This window comes from Maniola jurtina, chromosome W (genome assembly GCF_905333055.1).
Source record: "Maniola jurtina chromosome W, ilManJurt1.1, whole genome shotgun sequence".
Lineage (NCBI taxonomy): Eukaryota > Metazoa > Arthropoda > Insecta > Lepidoptera > Nymphalidae > Maniola > Maniola jurtina.
In genome coordinates, this window is record NC_060057.1 from 3,412,320 (window position 1) to 3,426,127 (window position 13,808).

A 13,808-nucleotide genomic window follows, 5' to 3' on the forward strand; every position below is an offset into this window, starting at 1 on the left:
TTTTCTTAATTGAAAATTTAAAAGATGCACCTCTTTACCTTTAAAACGCACCACACACGGGCAAGACATTATAATATTTTACCTTAAAATATATATCACTCACCATACAAATTACGAAGACACAGTGCTCTTCTATTTTTTTAATTGAAAATTTAAAAGATGCACCTCTTTACCTTTAAAACGCACCACACACGGGCAAGACATTATAATATTTTACCTTAAAATATATATCACTCACCATACAAATTACGAAGACACAGTGCTCTTCTATTTTTTTAATTGAAAATTTAAAAGATGCACCTCTTTACCTTTAAAACGCACCACACGCGGACAAGATATTTATAATATTTTACCTTAAAATAAAATATATCTCTTACCATACAAATTACGAAAACACAGTGCTCTTCTATTTTCTTAATTGTAAATTTAAAAGATGCACCTCTTTACCCTTAAAACGCACCACACGCGGGCAAAATATTATAATATTTTACCTTAAAATAAAATATATCTCTCACCATACAAATTACGAAGACACAGTGCTCTTCTATTTTCTTAATTGAAAATTTAAAAGATGCACCTCTTTACCTTTAAAACGCACCACACACGGGCAAGACATTATAATATTTTACCTTAAAATATATATCACTCACCATACAAATTACGAAGACACAGTGCTCTTCTATTTTTTTAATTGAAAATTTAAAAGATGCACCTCTTTACCTTTAAAACGCACCACACGCGGACAAGATATTTATAATATTTTACCTTAAAATAAAATATATCTCTTACCATACAAATTACGAAAACACAGTGCTCTTCTATTTTCTTAATTGTAAATTTAAAAGATGCACCTCTTTACCCTTAAAACGCACCACACGCGGGCAAAATATTATAATATTTTACCTTAAAATAAAATATATCTCTCACCATACAAATTACGAAGACACAGTGCTCTTCTATTTTCTTAATTGAAAATTTAAAAGATGCACCTCTTTACCTTTAAAACGCACCACACGCGGGCAAGATATTATAATATTTTACCTTAAAATATATATCACTCACCATACAAATTACGAAGACACAGTGCTCTTCTATTTTCTTAATTGAAAATTTAAAAGATGCACCTCTTTACCTTTAAAACGCACCACACACGGGCAAGACATTATAATATTTTACCTTAAAATATATATCACTCACCATACAAATTACGAAGACACAGTGCTCTTCTATTTTCTTAATTGAAAATTTAAAAGATGCACCTCTTTACCTTTAAAACGCACCACACACGGGCAAGACATTATAATATTTTACCTTAAAATATATATCACTCACCATACAAATTACGAAGACACAGTGCTCTTCTATTTTCTTAATAGAAAATTTAAAAGATGCACCTCTTTACCTTTAAAACGCACCACACGCGGGCAAAATATTATAATATTTTACCTTAAAATAAAATATATCTCTCACCATACAAATTACGAAGACACAGTGCTCTTCTATTTTCTTAATTGAAAATTTAAAAGATGCACCTCTTTACCTTTAAAACGCACCACACACGGGCAAGACATTATAATATTTTACCTTAAAATATATATCACTCACCATACAAATTACGAAGACACAGTGCTCTTCTATTTTCTTAATTGAAAATTTAAAAGATGCACCTCTTTACCTTTAAAACGAACCACACGCGGGCAAGATATTATAATATTTTACCTTAAAATATATATCACTCACCATACAAATTACGAAGACACAGTGCTCTTCTATTTTCTTAATAGAAAATTTAAAAGATGCACCTCTTTACCTTTAAAACGCACCACACGCGGGCAAGATATTATAATATTTTACCTTAAAATATATATCACTCACCATACAAATTACGAAGACACAGTGCTCTTCTATTTTCTTAATTGAAAATTTAAAAGATGCACCTCTTTACCTTTAAAACGCACCACACACGGGCAAGACATTATAATATTTTACCTTAAAATATATATCAGTCACCATACAAATTACGAAGACACAGTGCTCTTCTATTTTCTTAATTGAAAATTTAAAAGATGCACCTCTTTACCTTTAAAACGCACCACACGCAGGCAAGATATTTATAATATTTTACCTTAAAATAAAATATATCTCTTACCATACAAATTACGAAAACACAGTGCTCTTCTATTTTCTTAATTGAAAATTTAAAAGATGCACCTCTTTACCTTTAAAACGCACCACACGCGGGCAAAATATTATAATATTTTACCTTAAAATAAAATATATCTCTCACCATACAAATTACGAAGACACAGTGCTCTTCTATTTTCTTAATTGAAAATTTAAAAGATGCACCTCTTTACCTTTAAAACGCACCACACGCGGGCAAGATATTATAATATTTTACCTTAAAATATATATCACTCACCATACAAATTACGAAGACACAGTGCTCTTCTATTTTCTTAATTGAAAATTTAAAAGATGCACCTCTTTACCTTTAAAACGCACCACACACGGGCAAGACATTATAATATTTTACCTTAAAATATATATCACTCACCATACAAATTACGAAGACACAGTGCTCTTCTATTTTCTTAATTGAAAATTTAAAAGATGCACCTCTTTACCTTTAAAACGCACCACACACGGGCAAGACATTATAATATTTTACCTTAAAATATATATCACTCACCATACAAATTACGAAGACACAGTGCTCTTCTATTTTCTTAATTGAAAATTTAAAAGATGCACCTCTTTACCTTTAAAACGCACCACACACGGGCAAGACATTATAATATTTTACCTTAAAATATATATCACTCACCATACAAATTACGAAGACACAGTGCTCTTCTATTTTCTTAATTGAAAATTTAAAAGATGCACCTCTTTACCTTTAAAACGCACCACACACGGGCAAGACATTTTAATATTTTACCTTAAAATATATATCTCTCACCATACAAATTACGAAGACACAGTGCTCTTCTATTTTCTTAATTGAAAATTTAAAAGATGCACCTCTTTACCTTTAAAACGCACCACACTCGGGCAAGATATTATAATATTTTACCTTAAAATATATATCACTCACCATACAAATTACGAAGACACAGTGCTCTTCTATTTTCTTAATTGAAAATTTAAAAGATGCACCTCTTTACCTTTAAAACGCACCACACGCGGGCAAGATATTATAATATTTTACCTTAAGATATATATCATATCACTCACCATACAAATCACAAAGAAAATATATATTATATTATCATTTTCGCCGTGTATAAATAGTTCATCGGAATGTATAGTTGTTTTATTACTTTTACATTTTTATAATATCCTATGTATATCAAATTTCATTTTCAGTGTTAAGGTAGCACTATAAAAACGCATTTTTGCTAGCGTTGTAGCCTGGTATACCTATTATATTATAAAAAAAAATACCTATTATATTATAAAAAAAAGAAAAAAAATAGGTTGAAAAAGTGATATCTATCGACGGAATACATATGATAGATAAATTAACAAAAAAGTATGAAAGGTAACAGTCAACTCGGTGGAAAATTTTGAAAATAGCGGTGAGATATCTTTTAGAACTATGAGATAATAGTTTATCTACTGAAGTTTATTTATGACTAGCTGTGCCTGCGACTTCATTCGCGTGGAATAGTGACTTTTCGGACAGCATATGCTCTGTACGTTAAAAATGTTCGCCATGATTCTTTAAATTGACATAACTTTTTTATTTATGAACCGATTGACATGAAATAAACACTATATGTTAAGTGAAGCTTACTACAATATATTAGTGAAAACCGTATCTAAATCGAATAAGCCGTTTCTGATATTAGCGTGCACAAACACACACACAGACAAATAGACAAAAAAAAATTACAATTTCGGGTTCGGCATCGATATAATAATAACCCCTGCTACTTTTTTTTTTATATACATATTTCCATTGCACAGACACCACTTTTCTACAATTTTATTATATGTATAGATAGATCATAGCAGAAATACAGGTCATTCCATTCAACCAAAGTAACCTAAACTAACTTTAAGTTACTTTAGTTGAATTCGCAGATTTTAGCGATTTCTTTGATGGCATAAAGCAAAATTAAACAAGGGCCTAAAATTGAAGGACATGAATATTAATTAATTACACGTTTGAAAATTATCTCCCTAAAAGTTACATTTAGAGAGAATTCAAAGTGGGAAATAACTTTTTTTATTGGCCCTCGAAGTTACATGGAATAAACTTCTCGGCTCCAAGTCTATAAGTAGTTGTTCTTGAATACAACATCACATTCGCGTTTGCGAATCCTGAGTTCAAAAATGGTAAGTTCCCCGTCACCTTAACTCATCTTCCTCATTTCCCGGTCTGCTGCGTCCTGCAAAGTACTGACCACGCGTTCTCACTGGACAATCACTCATCCACACTGTACACAGCCTTCTATCGTCTTTCGGATCCCTTTACAGCAGTTCTATCCTCATCAGTTCCGATTCAAAGGAGTTCACAGTTTGTTGCATTGCAAACATTAATAATATTGACAACACATAATGATTGACGAATATTTTCATTTACATATTCAACATACATACGCTATAATAAATTTCTGTAAAATGCCCTCATCTATACCTTCAGCATTTACACACACTTCATATACTCAGGTCAAAGTATTTTACCAAGCAATTGATGCATATTCAAACATTTTTTTTTCCTTTCACACATCAACCACTCACAGTAAAGGACATGTAATTGTATTTAAGTAGTGACTTTTAATAAGAGACTGACTGACTGTTTTGCATGTTTTGTATTTTAATTCTAACTAGATGATGGCTGCGACTTCGTCCGCATAGATATTTTTTTAATCCAATGGGAATTCTTGAATTTCCCGATATAAAAATTTGCCCATCTCATTTTCTGGAACGCAAGCTACCTCTGTGCCAAACATGTAAATCAGATAAACAGATGGGCTTTTAAGAATCCCGTGGAAACCCTTTGATTTTCTGGAATTAAAAGTAACCTATGTTTATCCCCGGAATGTAAGATAACTCTGTACCAAATTTCATCAAAAGCGATTAAACTGTTGCTTTGAAAAGTTATCAGACAGACAGACAAACCAAGCGACACACTTTCACATTTATAATAGTATAGATACATTATTTTTCCAAATTGTTTTTTTTTATTTTTTTATTTACTTATTATTAAATTTGATTAAATTGTTTTGTTATTTACTTGTTGTTATTTTAGTAGGTATTAGTAGTAGTTCAATAGTAGTTGCTTAATTATTAACTTGTTATTATTTTAGTAGATCGTAAATAGTTTTGTTAAATTAGTTATCGTTTTTGTAAGTTAAAACAGACACATTTTACTATTTTGTATGTATATTTCACAATTTATTTATAATTATTTTTATAAATTATAATTAATAGAATTTATAATTTGCTGTTATCTTAATAAATTGTAACTTTAACTCACAGACAAACTTCACTATTTTATATATTGTTTGCTATGTATATTTTATTTAATGTATAATATTTTTATATATATATATATATATATATATATATATATATATAATAATTTTAATAATAATAATAATAATAATTTTAATAATAATTTTTTATATACATATATATATATATATATATATATATATATATATATATGTATATATATATATATATATATGTATATAAAAAATTATTATTATTATGTTATTTTTATTATTCATTATAAATATAAATATATGTTATATTTATCCTGTAATTATTATTGTTGGCTTTTTGAATTTGTTGATTTACTTAGTAATAAATTGTATATAGACAATTTAACTAACTGACAAACTGACATTTTTTTCTTTTACTATTTCATAAACACTCTACATCCTTGTCACAGGTACACTTTAGTTATATCAATCGTATTTAAGTAGTGCTTTTATTAGTTATTTTAGCATTTGGCTTGCTTAGTTCAGTAGTCAGCTTGTAGTTAGATGGGGAGTAAAAGACGCTCGGATAAGTCAGTATCTACTACCGATCCATTAATTGTTGACTGCTCCGATCGTCATTTGCCAACCTCACCTGCCCGCGGTGCTCCCTGCTGTGGGCTTATACATATAGAAAACTGGCTACCAGCACAGTAATCAACGCTGATTAACGCAAGTTGTAACTTACAATTCACTATCACGCTTATAAAAGTTTATATAGTCGTTGGTTTGTCACAAAGTATAGAAACTCGTAACCGACAACCTGCACCAACCTACGCGGACCAACACTGACTAGCTCCGTGGATCATTGCAAGTTGCCAGCTTTCTACGTATATACGCCCTTACTAACGAGGTACTGGCATTATGAAATTTAACTCATCTTTATATTTAATCAAAATTAATGTCTAACTATTATATTATAAAGTCTTCATAAATTGTATGGGTTGAATAACAAAACATTTATTCTATTTAAAAATATATATCAATAAACATACTTTTGTTTATTTTATTTATACAAAAAAATGTATTAAAAGAAGACATAAAATCATACTACAAATTTAATATAAGTATAAGAACTTGATATGCTCTTGGAATATATTTCACAAACATTGTACTCTTGATAAGTAAAAAATTTTGCAAATTGGTCCAGAAACTTCGAAAAAATCGATATACATGCATAAAAAAACGAGCCAAATTGAAAAAACCACCTCCTTTTTGGAAATCAGTTAAAAGCAGAAATTAATTCTTAAAAAGAAATACAAAAATGAAATATATTATAATATTATTACTAACGCAAACACGCATAAATATTACTTGTTTGTTAACAGAATGCATATACAATAACATTCAATATATCTTTTTCTATTTATCATTAACACATATTTGGTGACGTTCAAATGTATTTTATGTCATATTATATAAGTAGCTAATGCCCGCAGCTTCCCCTAAAAACCTAAATGCAGGCGATTTAGGTTTTTAAAATCCCGTGGGAACTTTGATTTTTCAGGACAAAAGTAGTCTTTCCGTAATAGCCTGTCCCAGGGATACAAGATATTTCTTTCGTAAAACATGTAAACGAATGACCCTATAAAAATCCCGTGGGATCACCAAAATTTAGGAATGTAATTCCTTACAGCATCAAAATTGAGAAGTTGGAATCCAAAAAAAATTATAGGACAATGTCACAAAGCTCCTCTATCGATAAAAAAAAATACGCAAATCGGTTCAGAAATCTCGAAACGGTAAGTAGAAAAACACAACTCCTTTTTTGAAAGTCGGTTAAAAAGTAGCCTATATTACTCCCTGATTAATCCTCTACTTGTCTATGAAAGTCCCGTCAAAAGCGGTTCAGCTGTTCCAAAGATTAGCCCATTCAAACTGACAGACAAACAAAAATTTTAAAAACGTGTGATTCAATTATGGTACAGTTCAAATAACCGTAATATGAGCTTAATATGAGGTAGTTATTTCGAATTTACAGGCAGACACTTACATTTTATTTATTAGTATAAATATAGATGTCTTTTGTAGCGAAGCAAGCACGAAGTACCCGCACCGACGAGATATGATGGAAAATTCCAGCCACGCCGCGAATGCGTGATCCGTCGACGCCACCGCGCCGCCCTCCCGCCGACCGACACCCGCGGGCGGGTATATAACGCCCGCGGCCGCCGACTGCAGTCAGTGGACGAGCCCGTCTGCCGTCGAGTGCGCTCGAATCGTTTGCGCACCGGCGTTCGGAGCCCGCCTACAGTCTTTCGGACCATTTTCGCGACTTGCCTGTCCGAAACTCACTGCGTCCAGCGGGGGTGGTTCGGACTCACGCGTTCGTGCTTCCCGGTCTAGTCTCCCGGTCTGCCACAAGCGGCAAGCCCCGGGTGCTGGGCCGGTGGGGTCGACGTGCCGACACCCTTGTCTCGGGCTCACGCCAGGCAAGGACCGCCACCGTTTCGTCCGCCAGCGCTCCGATAGCGCTCTCGCGTCCGCGACTCGCGCTGTGCGCATGCGTTCAAGAAGCCGGTGGTAACGCGCGGAAAGTGCATTATGCCACCACCGCCGCTTCCGCAGCGCCGCGCGACGCGCCCGCGCCCCATCCGCCGCAGGGTGTTCGTCCGATCGTCGGACACCCTGGAGGCCATCATTGCATCGGGCCAGGCAACCCTCGCCGCCCGCGCTGCAGCAGCCATGAACAGTCCGGCAGTCGGCGCCGGCGAAGAATCCTTCGCCGCGAGCCCACTCGCACTTTCACCGGCTCCATCCTCCCCGGCCTCATCGCTGCCGGCCATCGCCTGGCCGGCTAGCCCAGCCGACCCACGCGCCGCCGACCCGCGCGCCCCCGCGCCCCGCACCGATTTTCGCGCTGTGGCGCCTCGCCACGACCCGCGCGCGGCCGCGCCGCCTGTCGCCGTGCCGTCCCGCGCCGACCCGAGAGCGGCCGCGTCTCGCGCTGACGTGAGCGCCGCCCCGCGCGCCGTACCCGCGCCCGCGTCCGCGGCCACACCGACCGCCGCGCCGCGCGCATCTCTCCAACCCGCCGCGCCGGCGACTCTCTCTCCGTCGCCGCACGCGCCGCGCTTCCCGGCCCCACAGGACAACATTGCTGTGGGCCGTTTTCCCTCTCCGCCGCAAAGGAGAGGAGAGAAAACACCGGCCTTCACTCCACCAAATATGCCGGCCCTGTCTCCGGAACCCATGGAGACCGCGCCGGCGAGTGAGCCCGGCCCCTCCTACGCAGCTGCTGCGGCCGCTGCAAAGAGGCCCAAGACGACCCCGTCGGGCACCGCTCCAGTGCGCGCTCCTGCGCCCGCGCCCGCCGCCGCCGCCACCGTCGACCCCAGCAAGACGCCGAAGCCGAAGGCCGCCCGCTACCCTCCGCTGATCGTGGAGGTGCTGCCGGACTGGCCCACTCACTTCCGCGAGCTGAAGAGGCTCCTCGGCCATGCTCCCAACGGACGCCCATTTGGCAAGGGTGTCCGCTTTATACCCAAGTCGGACCAGGAGTTCCGCGCCATCCAGCGCTACCTTACGCAGCTGGAGAGCGCCAGCGGAATCTCCTGGTTCTGCTACTCGCTGCCGGCTGAAAGGAGCCTCAAAGTCGCGATCCGCGGTCTGCCGGCGAACACAGAGCCGGAGCTCGTCGAGGCAGAGCTGCGCGAGCTCGGATACGTCCCCGAGCACGTGAGGACGATCCCCGCGCGTCCAGGCAGGCCTGGATGCCTCATGTTCGCGCAGCTGCAGCGGACACCAGACATCACACCGGGCATATACGAGGTGCACGAGCTCCTCTGTATGCCCGGCATCACTATTGAGGCCTGGCGTGGCAGGAAGGGGCCCGCCCAATGCCACAGGTGCCAGCAGTGGCGGCACAGTTCGGTAAACTGTCACCGACCCCTAGTCTGCGTGGCCTGTGCGGGAAACCACGCAGCCAGGGACTGTCCGCGCCCCAAAGAAGAGCCGCCGACGTGCGCCAACTGTGGCGACGCGCACACGGCGAACAACGCCAACTGCCCCGTGTTCCGCAAGGAGCTGCGGAACCGTAGGGCGGGCACTGTCGCGCGCACCGCACCGGCGCACGCCGCCGCCGCCGCCTCGACAACCGAGGCCAACGCACCCGGCTCGCTCATGGCTGCCGCCAACCAGCCACAGCAGCAACCGGGCCGCAAGCGCCGCCGCAGACGTGGCAAGCGCGCGCAGCCGCGCCATGACACGGCGCCGGCCGCGCCACAGCCCTCTGCCAAGCGCCCGACGGCGGCCGCATCCGCGGCTCCCGCCGCGCCACAGCCTCCTACCAAGCGCCCGACGGCGGCTGCACCCGCGCCGCCAGCCGCCCAGTCCAAGCCCACCGTGGTCGCCGCTCCCGCGAGGGAGACGAAGGCGAAGCGGAAGGGCGCGCCGCGCCCGGCACCTCAGCCGGCCCCCGGCCACTTGGACTCCAGACTTACCAAAGTCATCGGCACCCTACACCAGGTTCTGTTGGCAATCCAGGAGCAGCGTGATCCAGCCCCGCTGATCCTCGCCTGCATCATGGAGCTCTGCAGCTCTGAGTGAGCTCCGTGGCATTCTGGAATGCCGACGGGCTTTCGTCACAAAAAGCCCGTCTTTTCAAGAACCTGATGTCTCAGCGTCGAGTGGACATCGGCCTGATCAACGAGACTCACCTCAGACCAGTAGACCGGTTGAACTTTTCGGGATACCACGTCTACCGGGAGGACCACGCCTCGCCGATCGGGACTGCTTACCGGGGATTAGCAGTTTTGGTCCGTCGGAATGTCATCCACCAAGTGCTGCCAGTACCTCAGCTGCAGACGACCTACGCACTGGGCGTGGAGGTCTGCATTGACCGCCAACCCACCCGTGTGTTCGCCTTTTACAAGCCGCCGACGAATCGCCTCGCAGTGACTGACGTCCACACCTTGCTGGACTCGCCACTGCCCACGATTATCGCCGGGGACTTCAACGCGAAACACACGGCGTGGAATTCCAACCACGTGTGTCCGGACGGCAGACGCCTCCTGGACGATGCAGACCGCCACGGGTACGTGGTGCTGGGGCCAGAGGTCCCGACGCACTACCCGTACGCCGCAGCATATACGCCTGACGTCATCGACATAGCCGTCACCTGTGGCTTGTCCGCCACGCCGACGTTAGACGTACTGGATGACCACCTCATCTCCGACCACCAACCAGTCCTCTTGACGCTGAAGACAACGCCGATGACTTCTCTTCTCCCTCCGCCAAAGCATCGCCAGGACTGGCGAATCTTCGCCGAACACATGGCCAAGCATTCGCCGTCCTTCAGAGTGGAGAGCCCTGCAGACGTCGACCGACTCGCCGAGGACCTCAGCGTGACTATGTCCACCGCGCTTCGAGAGTCCAGACTCGACGCTGCAGCCATGCGAAAACCACGCCAGCTCCCATCCTACATCCAAGCGATGCTGGAGGAGAAGAGGAAACTGCGCCGGACATGGCAAAACCAGCGGTGCCCGACCATGAAGACGCGGCTCAACGCTCTGGCCGCCAAGATCTCGGAAGCGTTACAAACTATCGCTGACGAGTCTTGGCATATGACCATCGAGCGAGCCGGCGATGACTGGTCCGGCATCCACCGCCTTTGCCGCCGACTCTCCGGGAAACCGCCTCCGATTAGGCCCCTCTTGGCCGGTGACGGAACCCCGCGTTACCGTGCCGAGGACCGAGCGGAGATCTTTGCGGACCACCTGGAGACGCAGTTCACCCCGAACCCGACCACAGATGTGCAGCACGAAGAAGCCATCGAGCGACACTTGGAGGCATACTTCGAGTCGCCGATAGCGCCGACGGAAGACCCCGTCGTATTTTCCCCTGGACAAGTCCTTCGGATGATTCGACGAACTAAACTGCGCAAAGCGCCCGGCCCCGATCGAGTCACCAACGAAGCCCTGCGTCACCTACCCCCGCGAGCAATCGCGACGTTGACGCGGCTATTCAACGGGATACTCCGCACCGGGCACTTCCCATCGTCGTGGAAGCTCGGCCGAGTCATCATGATTCCGAAGCAGGGGAAAAACATCATGCAGCCTGGGAGCTACCGTCCCATCACGCTGCTGTCGACGATCTCGAAAGTCTTCGAGAAGTTGCTGTTGCTGCACATCACGCCTCATATTCAGCCACGCGACGAACAGTTCGGTTTCCGTGCCGAACACTCTACCACGCTCCAAGTCTCGAGGGTACTGCACCATCTCGCTGCCGCCATGAACAAGCGAGAGCGGTGCATTGCAGTATTCCTCGACATGGAGAAGGCGTTCGATCGCGTCTGGCACACCGGGCTCATCTACAAGCTGTCCACGTCTACTATTCCTCGTCGAGTAGTCAAGACTGTGGCCACCTTTTTACAAGACAGGCGATTTCAAGTGGCGGTTGAAGACGCCCTGTCCACGGAGCGCCCCATCCGAGCCGGTGTGCCTCAGGGAAGCTGCCTGTCGCCCGTCTGCTATGGCAGATACACGGACGACATCCCAGTGGTCGGCGACGCCATGCTGGCGTTGTACGCCGACGACGCTGCATTCATAACAAAGTCGATCAATGGACCGCACGCGGCGATCAAAATGCAGCGTGCACTGGATGCACTTCCCGCTTGGCTGAATGACTGGAGGCTGAAGGTCAACGTGGCGAAGACTCAGGCGGTATCCTTCGGGCGGACTGCCCCGCCGCCACGGGTATCGCTCTTAGGAGAGACCATCGAGTGGACGCCCTCGGCCAAATACCTGGGGGTAACCATCGATAGGGGACTCAAGATGCGATCCCACGTGAAGAACGTGGTCACGCAGACGCGCGCCGCACGGGCTCTCTTGCGCCCAGTGCTGGCGTCCCACCTGCATCTCCGTACGAGGCTGTGCGTCTACAAGACGTACGTCCGCACGCGACTCACTTACGCGGCCCCAGCTTGGTACGCGCTACTAAGCGAAACGGACCGCAAGTCGCTGCGGGCGCAGCAGTCGCTAGCGCTCCGCACCATCGCCGGAGCTCCACGCTTCGTACGGAACGCGGTCATCTCCAGGGACCTGCGCATGGAGAGCCTCGACGACCACGTTCGCCGCCTGAGCACCTCGATGTTCGCGCGCGCTGATGGAGCGCAAGCCCAGCACCTGCGGGGCATCGCGCCATACCATCGGCGTCCGCCGGACAAGTTAGGTCTGCCACGTGACCTGACCACCTGAATAGTCACCACTGCTTCCCCGCCGCTGGCTGACGGGCGCTCGCCGGAACATCGCCGGCGGGCTCGACCTCGCCGAGCCGCGGGCGTTAGCCTCAAGGACATCCCACGCCGCCGCAGTAGCCGATCGCTCGCGAACATCCGCGGGCTCGATCGCACTGCCGTGCGGCCACTACCGGACATGACAATCCGGAATTGACACCCAGACCAGTGGTCCAACCCCGTGCCCCGCCCGCAGTCGCAGGCGGCGTAGCCACCACTGAAGAGGGCCATCGCCCTGACCAGTCACCCCGGGACCCGAAAGGGTCCGCGTGGACGACCTCGAGATGACTGCAGTCAGTCGTTCTGTGGACACTGGGTCGGCTCGTGGGAACTCGGGCAGACGCCACCACAGGATAGACGCTGGAGGTGTTGGAGTACGCGGCAACCCGTTGCCCCGTAACCAGCTCCGCCGTCTCTCCCCTCGCGCGCGCGACACCCACCCTCGGTCGTCCGTTGATTAGAGTCCCGCGACACGTTAGAGTTCCGCACCGCTAGAAGGGTGGTAGGTTCCGTACTGTAGCATTTCGGATCGCCGTGCCGATATACCCGTGTGTTCGATAACGAGTGTAAAGAAAACTAGCCTGTAGCAAACTAGGTTAAGGTTGTAAATAAATAAGCACGTTAGATAGTAATCCGGGTTTTATTCCTCGAAACCCCCGTTCCCCGAAACCTCGATAGGGTAAATCCTAATCAATGTACGTGGCGGAGTAGCCGACGAACCATCGACTGCTTCACCACGTTACATTTGGCGCCCACGTAAATAACCCACCTGGCCGTCCGGGTTCCGCGTCGCGAAGTAGCACGCGTCAAGGTTCCGTATAAAATTTAAAATATCAGCCATCCGGGTTCCGTATAAAATAAATTGAAACAGAAACATTAGTTACACGGGGAAAGCAATAGTAACCGGGAATTTGAAAATAACTACGGATACAAGCTCTTGCAAAGGTCGGCTCGTGGAAATTCGGGCAGACGACAAGGGTGAATATCCGACCGGAAAACATAGGACACTATCTTAACAAAACTTAGCGCGAATCGGATGCGAGTTCTTGGTCGGTCGGTCACGTGGCAATTCGGGCAGA

General features: G+C 45.2%; 1 protein-coding gene across 1 annotated transcript; it reads left to right on the forward strand.

Annotated features, from left to right (window-relative positions):
- The first annotated feature begins 8,039 nt into the window (after positions 1–8,039).
- LOC123879817 (transcription initiation factor TFIID subunit 4-like) lies at positions 8,040–10,043 on the forward strand. Its single transcript, XM_045927711.1, has one exon. The coding sequence runs from the start codon at positions 8,040–8,042 to the stop codon at positions 10,041–10,043; it is 2,004 nt and encodes a 667-aa protein (XP_045783667.1).
- Positions 10,044–13,808: the final 3,765 nt, after the last annotated feature.